Source organism: Pholcus phalangioides, unplaced genomic scaffold (genome assembly GCF_987345545.1).
Source record: "Pholcus phalangioides strain wild (caught in Gottingen) unplaced genomic scaffold, Ppha-v1.0 ptg000016l_1, whole genome shotgun sequence".
NCBI lineage: Eukaryota > Metazoa > Arthropoda > Arachnida > Araneae > Pholcidae > Pholcus > Pholcus phalangioides.
The window spans coordinates 14,745,492-14,762,021 of record NW_028301609.1 but is presented as its reverse complement, the minus strand read 5'-3'; the positions used below and the strand labels follow the sequence as shown (position 1 = coordinate 14,762,021).

The following is a 16,530-nucleotide window of genomic DNA, read 5'->3' as shown; positions in this document are numbered from 1 at the left end:
TATTCCTGAGGAACTTCTAACATATAGGGAATGTGCTGGAGATTGTAATTCACCAAAGTTTGCAATCTGACCACTGTTTATAACATTTTGAGGTACCCCCACAGCCAGAAGTTGCAAGGGTTAAGGTGCATCCTGTCAAAATAGGTCTTCAGCAGCTGCTTTGCTGGTATTGAAATGTGCATCTTGATAGAAGTTCTATCCACACACTGATGCTGTGGAAGTGCCGAAATGATGTGGTTACACAAAATAGATTATACTGCTGGCCAAGTACAGCATCATCTACTTGCACATTTTGCACTTTTTTCTTTTGCGAAAGAAACTTCCATTGCTTCAGGAGTATCCATGCAAATTTTCAAGTCATTCTGATCAGTACTTATACTTTGCTTGTATAGTTTTGAATCACCCTGTATATAGCTGATTATTTTTCATAAATCTGTTACTACTATACAGTAGAACGTTGATTAACTGGGCTTAACAGTGTGTGTGTGTGTGAAAGTATAAAAAAACAACTATTGAATATTAAGACTGGGAGATATACAGTAGGAGATGTGCTACTTCTTATGGGAATGAAAATGTATGTGAGGTAATGTAACAACTAGTACACTAGTCTTTGTCCTTTAAGGACAGCTGGTGTCTTTATTGGATTATAGGACCACCTGCCCCTATCATGATGGTGTCACTACTGTAGCTGCTTCTTTGTGAAGGGAAAAAGAAACCCTGTGAGATAATACACCACTACATTTAGATGTGTGATGCAATCCTTATTCATGAATTTGCTAAAGATAGAGCATCAGAATGTAGCCAAAGGTTAGAAAATGTTGTAAGAATGAGAAATTTTGGCTTTTATATATAACTTTAAATAACTAAGATACTTCATATGAAATATATATATATATATATATATATATATATATATATATATTCTGGCCACTTTTATGAGACTTTTTGAAAAAAACCACTTATAAAATCTTATGTCATTTAAAGATATACCATCAGAATGTACCCCAAGGATATAAAATGTGGTAAAAATGAAACATTTTGGCTAATAATGAACCAATATGATATTTTTCAAGGAAAAAAATGATATTTAGGCAACTTTTATTTGATTTTTTGAAAAAAACCAACGCGGTTTAAACCAAACAACCCTGCTTCAATGTATTTGAAATGATGTGAAAATGAAAGATTATCAGTAATAATCGATAAAATCAAACTGTCATAGGATTTTTGTTTTTCATAAGTTAAATTTATGTTTTGAATTGTATTTGAGGAGCCATGAGGAGCTTTTATGTTTTTTTTGTGTTTAAACATTGTGAGATTTAAGTTTATTTCCATTCAATTTATGTATTCTCGTAATTTAGGCGATAGAGGACAAAAGTTCCACCGAATCTGTCAGCGGAATTTTTGTACATAATGTAAAGCTCAAACCAGTTGGCTCTTGTGGCAATGTGGGCAAGTCCTCTACTGGTGAACTGTCTTCAGAACCTGATGATGCAGCTGCTTCTTCACTTAGTCTAAATTCACCAGGTTACGCTTGTTACTATATTAGTACATTTTCACATGTATTAAATTAATAAGCTACGACATGATCTCCTTTCAAATCATATTTTAAAAACAACTTTGTTTTATTTTCACAAACAGGGAGCTCACCTCATCTAGATTCCTGTGGGCGTTTGACACCAAACTTGAAACCAAAACCGCCTCCAATTGCTCCAAAACCCAGACCCAAATCCGTTGGTGGGAATGTGGAAATGAGATTGTCAGGTAATAGATGAGATTGAGATTTTTTTATTGTAATTACGAGATGGGTGGTTTTGGAGAACTTAGCACTGCTGATCAAAGTCTGTACTGTGTTATTCCTTTTGTTTAAGATTTATTTTCTGAAACACCTGTTGAATAGTAGTTGACCCATGTCTATGAATAAATCATTTGCGAGAAAGTAAATTTTCTTTTAACATTTTCTAGGGGATTTTTCCACCGTGGGTGAAGAACAAGACTCTCCAAAGACCTTGAGCCCTGTTATTGATGCTTGTGACACACAATTAACACCAGAAATTGGCAGTAAAGGTAAATTTGTTATAAATATAAATTAATGCTACTTTATTCCATTACAATTCATGTAAATTTTTTTTTCCACAGCTGCATGAACTATGCTTATTGAAATACAGCTAAACAAAATAAATTATATAGAGCTTTGGTAAAACTTTCTGAGTTATGTCATGATCAAGATAATTTTTATTGCAAGTGTTTCATCTACTAATGCACCATACATTCTCTGTGTTGGTGATGGGAGGCAATGCAAACTTCTCGGAAGACCAGTGTAATTACTGGCCAGTAAATATTTTTTAAAGAAGGGGAAAAAATTCAACATATTAAAATATCTAAGGCCTCATCTCCAAAGATGATTTTGAAAATCATGCCAAATTTTTTGCAGGTCTTTTGCCATTTCTTAAATTAATTTTTGAGAATACTATTATAGCAAAATTGTTTAAGTGTGGTATACTTGCATGTACATTTCACTTTTTTTCTCCATCTCATTCTCAGTTCATTTCTGATGTACTCAAATTCTGAATTAACTAATTAAATGAGACTGATACTTTTATTCACTAAATTGAGTACATTCATTATATTAGTGTTTGACTGTATCACAATACATTAAGAAAACAATTTTCCCCCTGTTTAAATTTTGTCGATGAATTGGGAGTGAACATTTTTGGGATATTACATTTTAAATAGAGTTTTTAATGCATTTTTTTCCTTTCTTACAAGCTTCTTGGAAATCTTAACATGAGGTAATGTTGCTGACATTGAGCATGTTGAAACATGAATTTTTTTTGATTGATTTTATTTTACTCTTGTTAGTTTTAGCGAATTATGATGTTGTATTAATTTACATACTGCTGCAGTGAATGAAATTTGTTATATGGTAGTGTGTATACAGGCAACTCAAATTATTTGTATATCTTTCAGAGAGCAGTCGGGTGAGATCTGTGTGTCTTCTTTCTGAGAGTTCTGAATTCAGCGCTATTCTGGCAGCAGAGAGCGAGGATTTAATGTCGATTCCTTTACCGAAACGAAAATCAATGAGTTTACCGACAAACACGTCGCCTTCAAGTGCCAGTGCTGCTTCAGAAATAAAAGCTATCGAACCACCCGAAAGGAAAAAATCACTGGGTGCTTTAGAGTGTACAGATGCTGTCAATGTATAATATATATATATTATAAGAAATTATTGATATTAACACCCCCACCCTCTTATTAATTTGTGTTTCCTATTGTTCCCCTCTTCAGGTTGCACACGTTGTAAATAATTATTGCTCACAAACTAATTCATACATTGGAAGCACATTTATTATTTTGTGTTTTTGTCGTCAGGTTTTAAACTGCTAAAAAAAGAAATGAATTAATTTTGGATTGAAGTTTATTTTTCCACTATTGTGAATGTTCCGACATTTTTGAAGCAATAGATACCCTATATTATATCGGTATCATATACTAGGTTTATAAAAATGTGGCATATAGCCAAAGACTCTGCTAGTTGAATTTTTTGTGATTTGCATATAAATCTTTTTTAATCACCTAATCGTTTTAATTAGAGAAAAAATATTTAATTGATGCTAAAGAGTTTTTTTACATGTTTGTTATTAGCATCGATGCTAGTTCAGCTTGCTGGTCGAGTTTTTTTTTTTTTTGTGTACTTGTTTAATAACGATTTCTGAATTGGTAGCTAAAATCCTAAGTTTTGCTGTTGCTTTATTTTGGTATTTTACGTTCTTTTTTTACGAAGTGAAAGCGATTTTCTTTTTTCAGTGCCATATGGTGCAGTTTTATTTATTTTTTTAATGGAAGTAACTTTTTGAGATAAAATTATGTTGGAGAATGAATTTTTTTTTAAAGTTGAATATTGATGTAGGCAACTGAGAAAATACATTTCTTGTATTTTTTAAATTTTTTTACAATTTATAGAAATGGTATTTATGTAGATATGAATATTCCCGTTATTTTACATGCATTTGCATCTAGAATCTTGAATCAAAAAATAAATTTATATTATGGAGCTGTGTATTTGTCTTGTAAAAAAGCTTGAATATGACATTCGAAATGTTTGAACTTTTATATGGACAAAAAAAATCGCAATAGTTTTTGGTATAGGTTTACAGAAAATTGTTTTCATGTTTCATATGCTTGTCTAATTTTTTGGAAGCCTGTTCATTATGAAAGCCAAATTATGGAAATTTGTTCTCATGCATTCAGTATATCTTGTTCTTTCTTTGAACAAATAGATATGATGAAAAATTATCAGAACACATGGACTGTATTGTTACCATAGCTAAGAACTAAATATATTGTGAATTTTTATCAGTTACGCTAACTTTTATGTCATGTATTGTGTAGTTTCAGTTATAATTGATTATACAGGGTGTGTATCGAAGAGCACCCAAAAAAGAAAAAAAAACAAGTTGGTTCTGAAATTGAAGTAAAATATGCAAAAAGGTATCAATCAGAAAAAAAGAGGGAAACTTAGCGCATTTGTAAAATGATTGGCAGAAGTAGAAATGTAATTTTTATGTGGTCCCCAAATTAAAAAAAGATTGTAAGTGAAATTTTTAGAGTAATCACTAAAAATCCCTAGTTTTGGTGAAAAACAAATTCTTAAAGAATTTATCCAGAAGAGTGTAGTAACTCTGCCCCCTAAAAAAAATTACATATGTGTGAAGTTCATTGTCTCTACTGGGTCAAATCATATCGAAATGTTTCATTTTGGCAAGAAAAAGATATAATTTTCTGAAAAATTTAGTGCCAATTTAGCATCTCAATATTTGAATTGACAAGATGTGTATTTGGGACCATACATCCTGTTTTAAAAAGCTTGCCCTGATTTTAATATGCTTGTTGTAAGTAATTGGCAATGGCTGGTATGATGCTCCTCTTTTTTTAAATAATTGATCACTATGAATTTTTTTTGGGCAAATAGGTAGCAGTTTTGTTGATTTAGTGAAATTGAAATTATAATAAAATGTATTAATTGAATTATAATTTTTCTACTTCCTTCCCCGCCAATCATCATTATATGGAGGTGACACTATCATGACTGAATTTCACTCTTTCGCCAATGGTTTCTCATATTTCTGAATCAATCTTAGAACTTTTATTATTTTCTGACACTCTTCGTTAAATACCCTGGTGTATTTTGTTCTATGCTCAAATAAGTGCTATTAGGTTTTTGTACAAAGAACTTTTAGGGTGCGGGAAAGCTGTTAATTGAAAAATGAGCCTTATAACGTTATAAGCCAATGTTGTTATAATATAAAATTACTAAAAGGTACAGTAAAACCCCACTTAATGGACACCCCTCTTTTGTGGCCAAAGGATATTTTTCTGTGTATAATAAATGTATGCATTTCCAACCCCTGATTAACGGTCACCTCTCTCTTATGGACAAATTTTTTATCCCCCTGGTGACCGCAAAGAGAGGTGTTGCTGTATTCCAAACATTGAGTTTTATTTAGCAATAGGTACTGTGAAGCTGCTTTGTCAGTATTCATTTTGTGAGTTTGGTTATAAATGAATAATTTCATCCAAGCGATCGTCATTGACTCAGAGTGATTGATATGAGCTGTAATTTCAAATTTTTGAAATTGTTATTGTGATAGTTCTATGCAGCGAAAAAGTTTACATTTTGAACGTTAAATCTAATTACAGTTTGTAGTCCTTTGAGTCCCCCCCCCCCCTCCATCCTGAAGAGGATGCCACATAAATGAACTTTGAGTTAAAGAAATTTCGTTTTTCATAAAAATGATTTCTGATGCAAAATCAATTCTTGACCCAAGACTTTTGATTGTTACATTTTACATTCTATTTTAGTACATATTTAATATGAAGTAACTTGAAATGTGAATTGTTACAGCTGTTCAAATATGCCACGATCTTTGATTCTTTGACTTTTGAATTTAAACATGTTCTCTGATTTTTTTTGTGATTGAAAATGTATGAAAAATGCATCCACTCAAAGTGATGATATATCGGCCTCTGCTGTCTCAGCGTGAGAGTTAAGTAAAAAGGTTTAAGCGCACATTCAGCATGTTTATCATATTTTTGGCTGTATGTTCCTTCGATCAAAGATTTAAATATCGATAGACTGTTATATGAAATTTTTAATAATTATTTATGTTGATGATTAAAAACTTAAATGCTCCTTACATATCATATGCATAACATTCATAATCACCCTCTATGAATAGTTTTGAAGTTTTAAATAAAATTTCAGTTAGCTTTATAAATATATTTTGTGTTAGCAGTTTTAGGTAGCTGCGAATCAGATTTTTCAAGGTTGGGAAAAAAGGATATGCAGCTACTTAGATCATATCTAACATTTACTACAACAAAACTGACAAAATATTTTTAGTTATTACATAAGGGAAAAAAAATTATCCTGATGATATTCATGAAATTTCTCTTAGGAAATAATGAAATTTTCCAGTTTACTGTACAAATAGATTTCACATGTGGAAGAAGCTTAAAGCGGTTGCAAATCTGTATTTAGATGGCTATAAATGATCTTTATATGTATTTCAATGCCCAACAGATAGCGAAAGTGTGAATTCCTTTAACTGTCATTGCCTCTGTATTTTGCATAAATATTTTGAGATTTTTATCTTTTTCATGTGATATGTTACCGAAAGAAAACTCTAATTGATTTGGTTCTAATTTTGTTTGAACAGTTATCACTGCAAATCAGTAAAAATGATCATTTAGAATTACATAATATATATTATATGACCATAAGTCAGTGAACACTTCGGAGTTCAGATATTTTTTGGAATTTCTGAAAAAATATTCGATGAATTGTTCTGAAAATTTGGTCATGCTAGTACTCACAATTTGCAGTGCAAATTTAGCCACGGATTCATTTCAAATAAGAAAAGATGGAAAAAATAATTTGAAAAATCAAATAAGAAAAAGATGTTTTTTATCAACCCTGTGTCAGAAAAAGCTGCAAATGATTTGTAAGCTTCACAATATATTTTACCTGCTATTTGTGATTTTTGTTGCATGTTCGTGAAAAGTGCATATTTTTATAAAGATATAAATGTTTTTTCTAGGAATTCTAATTTTCATCACATGATTTTTGCTTATAATAAGTGGAGTTTTCAACCAATTCGCCCAAACCTTTTGACAAAGTATTTGACAATGTAAAAAATATGTATTGTACTAAACCATGAATTGTATGAAACCATTTTATATTGCATGAGATATGAACATTTAAATGAAATAATTTTCAAGTATGCATGTACGAAATATATCAATTTTATTTTTTATAATTTGATTGACAACTATGTAGAGCAACTTTATATAAGGGAAAGTACAGTTGAATATCATGAAAAAAACAAAGATATAGACAATAGAGAGCTGTATTCAAGTTTCTTCTTGAAAGTGTCTGGATGATAAAGGATTTTCCAAAATATATCAAATATATACTTTGATTATTTTCTATCATTTGATTATTTCCTTCAATTTATTCATTTTAACATCGTACACATTTTTTATGCTCAAGAACTTCTGTTATATAGCATCGGACACATGTTTTTACTCATTTGCATTATTGCTGCAGGCTTATTCTCGAAATAATCAAATGACAGAAAATAACTGAAAAAGCTTTGTTGAAAATTTATCATCCAGATACTTTAAAAAGTAACTTGAATACTGCTCACTGTATTGCCAACATCTTTCTGCTTTTTCATGGTATTCAACTATAAAATTGCGAATCAGTTGCAGCAGTTGATTCAGGGTTGATGAAAACATTATTTTCTTATTTAATTTTTTGTCTGCCTCTTAATGCATTTGTCACTAAATTTTCAATGGAAATTGTGGGTATTAGCATAGAGTTTACATGACCAAAATTTCAGAACTTTTCATCGAATGTTTTTCCAGAAATTAGAAAAAAAAATCTCTGAACTCAGTGCTCATTGACATATGTCTATATAGTGTATATGTTGCAGTTAAAGTGTATAATTTAGTTATTGTATGAACAACTGAATTATACACCTTAAGGGTAACATATACATTTAAAGGATTTTTTCTCTTGTTTCAACTGAACTTTTTTTTGGCACTTATTAAATTATAAAGTATAAATTTTTGACGAATGGATGTATTTGATTTTCCTGAAGGAGATATTAAATTTATGGTGGGGGGTGAAAAACGGTCTATTCCATGTCATCAATTTCTACTTTTATTGCTTGGGGGGGGGGGGTTTACATTTGAATCTTACTGTGAAAATTCAATTTTCATCAAAACTTGATTTAAAAAAAGTTTTCATGTATTGTAAATCAGGCTGATAATCAAAGATAGAGAAGCAAACTTTAAAGCTTTTTTACTCGTTGAATGAATTGGAAAATATATATATATATGAACGTTATTCGATGCAATTATGGTATAGCTGGTGTATATTTAATGTACAGTCTCTTTCAAGATTTTTTTAATACTCTAGTCTGAACAAGTTGTGATTTTGCAGTATTCATTATATAATTGTGTTTTTTTTCTCCAATGAAATGAAATTTATTAAATATGTTCGAGAAGTCAGTGTGACTAAGTTTCGAGCCATTAAGTTACATTACAATCTTCTGTAAATACTGGTTTTCTTTCTACATTTTTGAAAGCGAAAACATTCCTATATATACTTCAACATATTAGAAATCAAGTTTGTATAGAGCAAAATCAATTTGGTTATTGTTTTGTGTGGAATTATACCATTTTTTTCTTTACTATAACTATTTCTATATATTTGAATATGTTGATTCTTTTTTCCGATGTGTTTTGTTCGCATCTTTTTTTCAATTCTTTTTTTATATGTTGAATTGAGTGCTGACAGTGGATGTTGATTAAATGTGCAATAAAATTAACAGCTTTTTATTTGAAGAATGTGATGAACAAGTCTCGTTTCCGTAAAGAAATCCCACCTCTTTTTGTTTTAATTTTTTGTGGCTGTAACTCCTAGGCCTTCAACACGAAAATTCAGGCATCTGCAATGCTTGCTTCTAATATGGAAGTCAGATGGCAGCATTTTTCAAACTTAAATTCCCCAGAGGAATGCTCATGTTTTCCTTTTCCACATATCACATTCTAAATGGCTTATATGAAGATATATTTTGGAAAGAGAAAATTCAACTGCCCTGCAGGGAATCGAACCCACTTCCTTTCACTTTGTGTGAACGCACTAGACTACAGAGGCAAAAAACAGCTCAATCTTTCCTTTGATTCCCCACAAGGGCAGTTGAATTTTCTCTTTCCAAAATATATCTTTGCATTAACTAGCCATTAAAAATCTTTGTATGAAAAGCGGAGAGTGACATCATCTTGGGCATGGTAGCCCAGGTCGATAAGATACTCACCTAAAGTACCAAAGGATGTTTAGAGGTGTTGGGAGTTCGATACCCAGTTTGTCCTTGTCAAAAAACTATTCGGACACGGGTATAACAGCAATGGCAACATGACCGCAGATGGGTCATGTTGGGTCATTAACCCCTCGATGGGAGTTAATGCACCATCTTCTTGATGAGCATAAAAAACAAGCCTGCCGTTCGGAATCTGCTATAAATTGTAGGTCCCGGTCTAATTAGCCCTCGTGTGCAGAAAATGACTGTGGTGCGACAAAAATGATCAAATGACATAATCTTCGAATACCTTCTAAATACTTAGAATATGCACAGAATTTCGACAACTGAGTGGTATGACTAGGGTTATATATATATATATATATACACACACACACCACGTGACCTATATTTGCCAGGACATTCCTGTGTCTTCCCATAATTTTGGCTGTCCCGATTAATTTCTTTTCTAAAAATGTCCTGTATATATTTTCAATGGGGCTTTCTTGAATTTTTGTTCTTTATTGAAATCAAGCATTAAAATTATTTTCCCAATGTATAAATTATTATAAATATGAACATTTATGTCATATTTGTCTTGTGCTGGGATTATACTATAAAATTTATTTTATAAAATTTTTAAAATTCAACCATAAGCATATTGGTTACCTTCAAGCAAATAGAACAGATAAGATTATTGGTTGCATTTGTAGTGTTTAAAATTTTTTTATAGTGTAATCCTGGCTTTGTTAAATTTTTTTTTCTTCATAGAATTCATTTCAATCCATTGCAATTTGCGATAGAGCATCATTTATTTACAATGATTGGCTATATTTTATGTTTTCAGCAATAATTCGCAACTTCACTCACTTTTGGCATAACGTGTGGTGATAGTTAGCTATTTCCCATATTTTCGTCGAGAAAAATATCACTTCAATGAGCCAGTCATCACTTAAATCACTGCGAAATCGAAAACAGTGTGAGATGAAGTACCGCTAGGAATTGCAATGGATTAAAAAGTAAGTTGCAATAAAAATGTTTAGCAAGGCAAGTATGTGAAATGAATACATTAATGATAATTATGACTATATAATTATCATAATATACAGTGATTACTTGATTCCCCTTACCACAGTTTACTGGTGAACTGTTTTGATCCTGCTTATGGGAAAAGTACTCAAATTATGTGTCGAGCTCAGATACGTCATTCATTTTGCAATTGGTTGTAGTGTTATTAAAATAAAAAAAATTAACTTTTTGTGCGGTCGCGCTGTCCTCAAAAGCCCAATTAGAAAGTTGTTGCCTGTCTCTACTGAGGCCAACAAGAAAAGTTCATCATTTCAAAATACAATATTCGCTGAGATATTTGAGAGGAAAGTTGGTGAAGTACAGTATAAACAAGGGAAAAGAAACTTTGTCCATTAGTTTTTTGTTCTTTCCTATATTAGCTCAGATTTTTGAAATCAAATATGTCTGTGAATATTGCACTTAAAAATGGAAATTTATTTTTGTTGGCTCAGGATAGACAGGGTAGCAACTTTGTAATTGGTTTTTATAGGACAGTGCGTTCGTATGAAAACTTTTATATTTTAATGACACAACCTCTTGCACGACATAAATGGCATAACTGATATCTTGTTTGGTTAATTTTATTTTTTTTAGCTTTTGAATTAATTTACCTTCAGCAATTGTTTTAGTAAGATTCATCAAAATTACAGGAGAACAAACAATTCTGGGGAAATAATTCTAATTTATTTTCGAGCATACAAATGTGTTATTGTCCGTAATAAACTGCAATCAGTTTCTCATCAACTACAAAATCATTTTTGCTGCTCAGTATCATCGGTTTCTGCATATTCCTATATACATCTTGCTCTCAGGGGCTTTCTTACTGCAAAGAATCACAAAAAAAACACAATATTCAAGAAAAAGATGCAGATTATCATGTACAGAAGCATGTTCAGAGGGGGGTGGGCAAGTTGCGGCCCTGTTGAATTAAAAAAATATTGAATTCGAAAAAATACATTTATTGACTGAGGCTTTCATGGCCAGCCTTCAATGACTTGCAAGCAGTTTCTAGGCTATTAGGCCATGGTCTAAGGCAGTGTTTCCCCAAAGTGGGCGATGGAAAGGTCCAGGGGGGCGATAGAAGCTATGAGTATAACATGGGATCCTATGGGTTTGCTTGAGTTTGGGGCGATGAGAGAAAAAAATTTCTCTGAAGAAATGTTGATGGAACAAAAAGTTTGGAAAACTATGGTCTGAGGCATTTTCTTCTTCCTGACATTTCACCCACATCTGTGACAGGAGGTTAATTGGATAGAAGTCTCTGCGACAAGTGAGAAAGGCTTCATACAGAACCGCATTGGCTGGCTTGTGTGGATAGTGTTTTGCTCCGAATAGCTGCATGTGGTGTCTAGCGGCAATTGGCTGTCTAGGTTATGTCTCTGGCTCTCGTCGCTGCTGAAGTAATGGGACCCAAGTGGGATGCACCTCCATCACCTTTGTATACTTTTCCACACAAGAATATGGAACCCGGTTGACACCTGCCATGCAAAGCGGGTATCTTGGATCTTTTGCACAGCATAGCGATTGTGCTAAGTTCCTGATGGGTTTAAAAATGGGCTTGATGTTGAACTTTTCCAAAACTTTCCCTATTCGATCGGTGACCTTACAGATGTATGGTGAGTAGGCTCTGGCCCGAATAAATGTTATTTTTTCATTTATAAAGTCAAATGGCTCTTTGAATCTCTTTTAGCATATAACTGTTAGCTTTGAAGGTCTTCTGTAGATGGGTCAATTCTGTGGCGAGATGTTACGGCTCACAGATGTGGTTAGCGTGGTTAACCAGTGTCTTTAGTACGCCTCTGTTCTGTCTCGGCTTGTGGTTAGAATTTTTGTGAAGGCAGGGGTGCAAGAGCTGCGCCGAAACGGTTCTCTTGCTGCATGGTGTGCCAAGACGCCGAATCCCTGCGCATTTGCGCCAATTCTTGTTTATGGTTCGCGGAGGTACCGCTAATGCACTGTAGTGCGTCAAATATCCGGAATTTAGGAAAAAAAGCATGAAAATTTTGTTCACGGACGCGTTCTTCCCGAGATACGGAGAGAGAAACTTCAATTTTTTTTCACTTCCCACCATCTACCACAATAGCGTTATATCGTGACCTTTGAAAGTAGTTCTACTACCTTGAAGTATAAAGTCCTATACTGTTATTGGTTAACAGGCGGGCTATCAAAGTCCCTGAATCAATATGCCGAATTTTCCGATTTCGGAGACCGTTTTTTCTCCTACGGATTATCATAGCTGCCAAGTCTCCCGAATTTTAGCTTCATCGCTCGACCTCCCGAAAAGTTCTTAAATCTCCCGAATTTTTACGAAAATCACAAAAATCCCTAATTGTCCCTAAAAATTCCCTACTTCATTAAAAAAAATCCCCACTTATGAAAACAATCCCTAAGGAATTTCTTGTGGGGCATGAAGCCTCTTTTTTTTCCCTTTCGAAATGACGTCACACGTCGTAAATGGGGAAAAGTTTTACAAACCCTCTGATGGTAACAAGAAAGTTGTTCGTCTTATCGTGCAGGGAAATGGCTTAGCAGCCAATAGTCCTGGATAATAATTGAAGATTATAGTGACGCGCATGTGATCAAAATTTCTTTTGTTGAAGTTACGTACGTGCGATATAACAAAGCATGAATACTGATAAGCAAAAATATATTTAATCAATTTTAAAGATACTTATTCCGATGAATTTCCTTTCATCAAACGTTCCAGAAGAGGGCCGACTTTTCCTTTTTGCATAAGTAGTGTTACGGACATAAACATCGGTCATGGAAAGAAAAAAAAAACATCAAGCAAGTGTCTGAAAAAGTCAGTGTTCTTCAAAAATTGACGGTGTTTTCCTTCATCTTCCAATGATTTTGGGGTCATTCGCGCAGAATGTTTGTTCACAGCGTTTCTGATTGAACACAATATTTATTTTTACATCATTGAAGTTTTGGCCTCCAATTTCACTTGTTTTTTGCGTAGGAATTTTATTCCCAAGAGTTTAACTTCCATGTGTGTAAAATCCCTATTTTAATTTGACTTCAGTTTTTGAGTAGGGATTTTATTCCCTAAGTTTTAACTTTTATGTTTGGAAAATCCCTATTTTATTTGGAAAAATCCCTATTGTATTTATTAGGGAGTGGTTTTAGCATTAAATACGGGTTTGCGCGAAATCTCCCGAATTTTCATTTTCAAAAGTTGGCAGCTATGGATTATATACTGAAAATAACGGTAATTTCGCGGCTGCCAACCTGCGTTCGAAGACGACATACATTGAAAAGGAAATTGGCTTACTCGTTTAAATTACCGACATTTTTCGGAGATCGTTGGGAGAAAATGGGATCTGTAAAAACTTCAGCTAAAATACTCATAGTTTTGTCATCTAACCACTATGCGGTCGTGTGGTTATCGTCGGCGGTTGCCGATCGCGTCAATTTCATATTGCGAAAATCCGGATTTTGTGAACTCTGGAGCGGCTCGAGGAAAAATATTTCTATCCATGCGGAATCTATTTTTGGCGCAACTGACGACTTTTTTTTTGGTCAACAAAGCTTTTTTCATCCTTTCAAGTCCATTTGGCACCCCTCCTAGAGCGGCGCCCAATATGGCCGCACGGTCCGCCACTGCATTGGTGGGGGAGGGGCATGCTCTTAACAATAGTCAAAGGAAGGAGTTTGTACTAGGAGCATGTTCTCATTTTACATAACTTCTGTTAGATACCTTTTTTATATTAATGTCCTACCTTTCCAAAACATGTTGTTGGAGAGAATGAAACGTTTGCACCCTTTCTTGTTTTTCGCACTCCCTCTCGTGCAGGGGCGTCGGAACTGTTTCGAACCTGTGGGTGCCCGTCTTGAGATTCATGTAGGAAATTTCGATTTTTGAATCAATTCTGTGGGTGCTCGAACCCGCTCTACAAACTTCCGTGGGTGCTCGAGCACCCACAGCACCCCCGGCTCCGACGCCACTGCTCTCGTGCATTGCTGGGATGGTACATTACTCCCTCACGTATTGCTGGGATGTTGCTTAACATTGAAGCACCAACAGAACTATTAATTATGTGTGATGAATGGGTTGTACTACAATGGTGAAATAAATTAAGAGAATTTGCATATTTTATCGAATTTCATGAAAAGAACTGAACTGAATGTAAAACCACTGCTTCTAGACAAAAATGCAAATCTTGTACGTCAAATACGTAAGCGTACACGTGTGTGTAGGCGGAGCCAGTAGAGAAACAGGCTTTATAAGCGCGCGTAAGTTAAGACGCATTTCGTTCGCTAGCACAACCTCGACGAATTTCTTGGTGTTATTTTGCAGCAATCGGTTAATTTCAAATTGTAACAGTAAAAATGAGTAACCACCAACGTTTAGATGATGGAATGAGATGGGGAGGCTAGAAACAGGCCAATCTCAAGTCCAGATTTGTAGAGAGTTCAATTTAACGCCCAGCGTCGTGTGTAACTTATGGAAACAGTTCCAGGATACCGGATCCATCGAGAGAAAGCCTGGGCAAGGTCGTCCATAGCCACGACGTCCAGAGAAGATCGCCATTTGTCGATTATAGCGAGGCGTAACAGGAGTGCTCTTAGCTCTCTCGTGACTTGTATGCAGCCACAGGAACCCGTGTATCAAGGGTGACTGTTTCCAAAACACTTCATGAGAGAAGGTTGTTTGCAAGAAGACCTGCTGCTTGTGTCCCGCTCACTTCTACGGACAGGAGAATCCGTTTATCATGGTGCAGAGAGCATAGAGATTGGAGTATGGATCAATGGGTGACCGTTCTCTTCACTGATGAGTCCCGGTTCAGCCTAAGCACCGATTCTCGCCGTACGTTCATATGGAGAGAACCAGGGACCCGCTACCTACTCTCCAATGTCCGCGAAATCGACCATTATGGCGGAGGAGGTTTGATGGTCTGGGCAGGCATCATGTTGAATGGCCTCACACCTCTCCATGTCTTTGAAAGAGGCACTGTGACTGGTGTGAGGTATCGGGATGAGGTCTTGGAGCCCTATGTTCGCCTTTTCAGGGGTGCAGTTGGCCCTGAGTTCATTTTAATGGACGATAACGCGAGGCCACATAGAGCTCTTCTGCTCGACGATTTTCTAGAGAGTGAGGATATTCGCCGGATGGATTGGCCAGCCAGATCTCCAGACCTTAACCCTATAGAGCATGTCTGGGACGCTCTGGGGAGGGCAATTGCAACTCGCAACCCCCCTCCGGGAAACATCCAGGGAATGAAAACAGCGTTGCTGAACGAGTGGGACCAATTGCCACAGGAAATGATAAACTGCCTTAAGCCGGGTTTTCCTAGGAATAGGTTTCTTGCGCCGCGTGAACCGAATTAGACGATTTCGCGCCGGCAGAAACGTGTTACATAATTACGCTACGCGTTTGTTTTTTGCTAGCATGGCGCATCAGATCAGGGTGGCTATATTATAATATATAGCCTTGGCATCAGCTACTGTGTCGTCTGCATGCTCCGGTTTGAAGGGAAGGGAACGAAAACACACAAGAGTGAAGAGAACATCGGCAAAACCGTGGTGCACGACGCATTTGACTCCTCCAGAAGCACTCGGTCAATCACGCCCGACGTAAAGCTCTGTCGTCAGGCGTATTGCGCTCCGTAGGAAAACAGCCATACTAATTTTATTATTGGTGAGTGGACGGCGTGTCGCGCTGGGCGAATCGCGTTGCGCACTGCACAGGAAACCTGCTCCTAGGAAAACCCGGCTTTATTTCAAGTGTGAAATCACGCTGCGAGACCTGTATATCTGTAAGAGAGGACCATACCCCCTATTAACCTATTTTTTTGTTTATTCTGCAACCGCTGTTTCATACCTTCCGACTCCAACGAGTGTTACGCACGATCATGCGTGTGTATTACAATTATTGAAAGGTTATTTGTTTTGTATTGTATCAATGTGTGTACATATCAAATTTCATTAAAATCGGTACAGTAGTTATAGAGATAATCGACCAAGTCTGCAAATTCTCTTAATTTCTCACACCAGTGTATATAAAGATTGCAGGTGCTATGGATGTCTCTGTCAAGTACAAAGAAAAAAATGTGGTGCTTCCTATTCTAGTAGTAGGACAGTGTTCTGTGAC

General features: G+C 35.1%; 1 protein-coding gene across 4 annotated transcripts in view; it reads left to right on the top strand.

Annotated features, from left to right (window-relative positions):
* LRR (capping protein regulator and myosin 1 linker 1 leucine rich repeat protein) overlaps positions 1-9,090 on the top strand; it is a 124,503-nt gene extending 115,413 nt beyond the window's left edge. For 2 of the 4 annotated variants that reach the window (XM_089245683.1, XM_089245682.1), the window contains 4 exons: positions 1,359-1,524; positions 1,639-1,761; positions 1,963-2,064; positions 2,968-9,089. In XM_089245683.1, coding sequence (XP_089101809.1) covers positions 1,359-1,524; positions 1,639-1,761; positions 1,963-2,064; positions 2,968-3,206 — 630 coding nt within the window. In that variant the 3' untranslated portion in view covers positions 3,207-9,089. Of the gene's footprint in view, positions 1-1,358; positions 1,525-1,638; positions 1,762-1,962; positions 2,065-2,766; positions 2,790-2,967 lie in introns of all 4 variants that reach the window. The other 2 variants (XM_089245684.1, XM_089245681.1) reach the window with 2 other exon arrangements.
* The last annotated feature ends 7,440 nt before the right edge of the window (positions 9,091-16,530 follow it).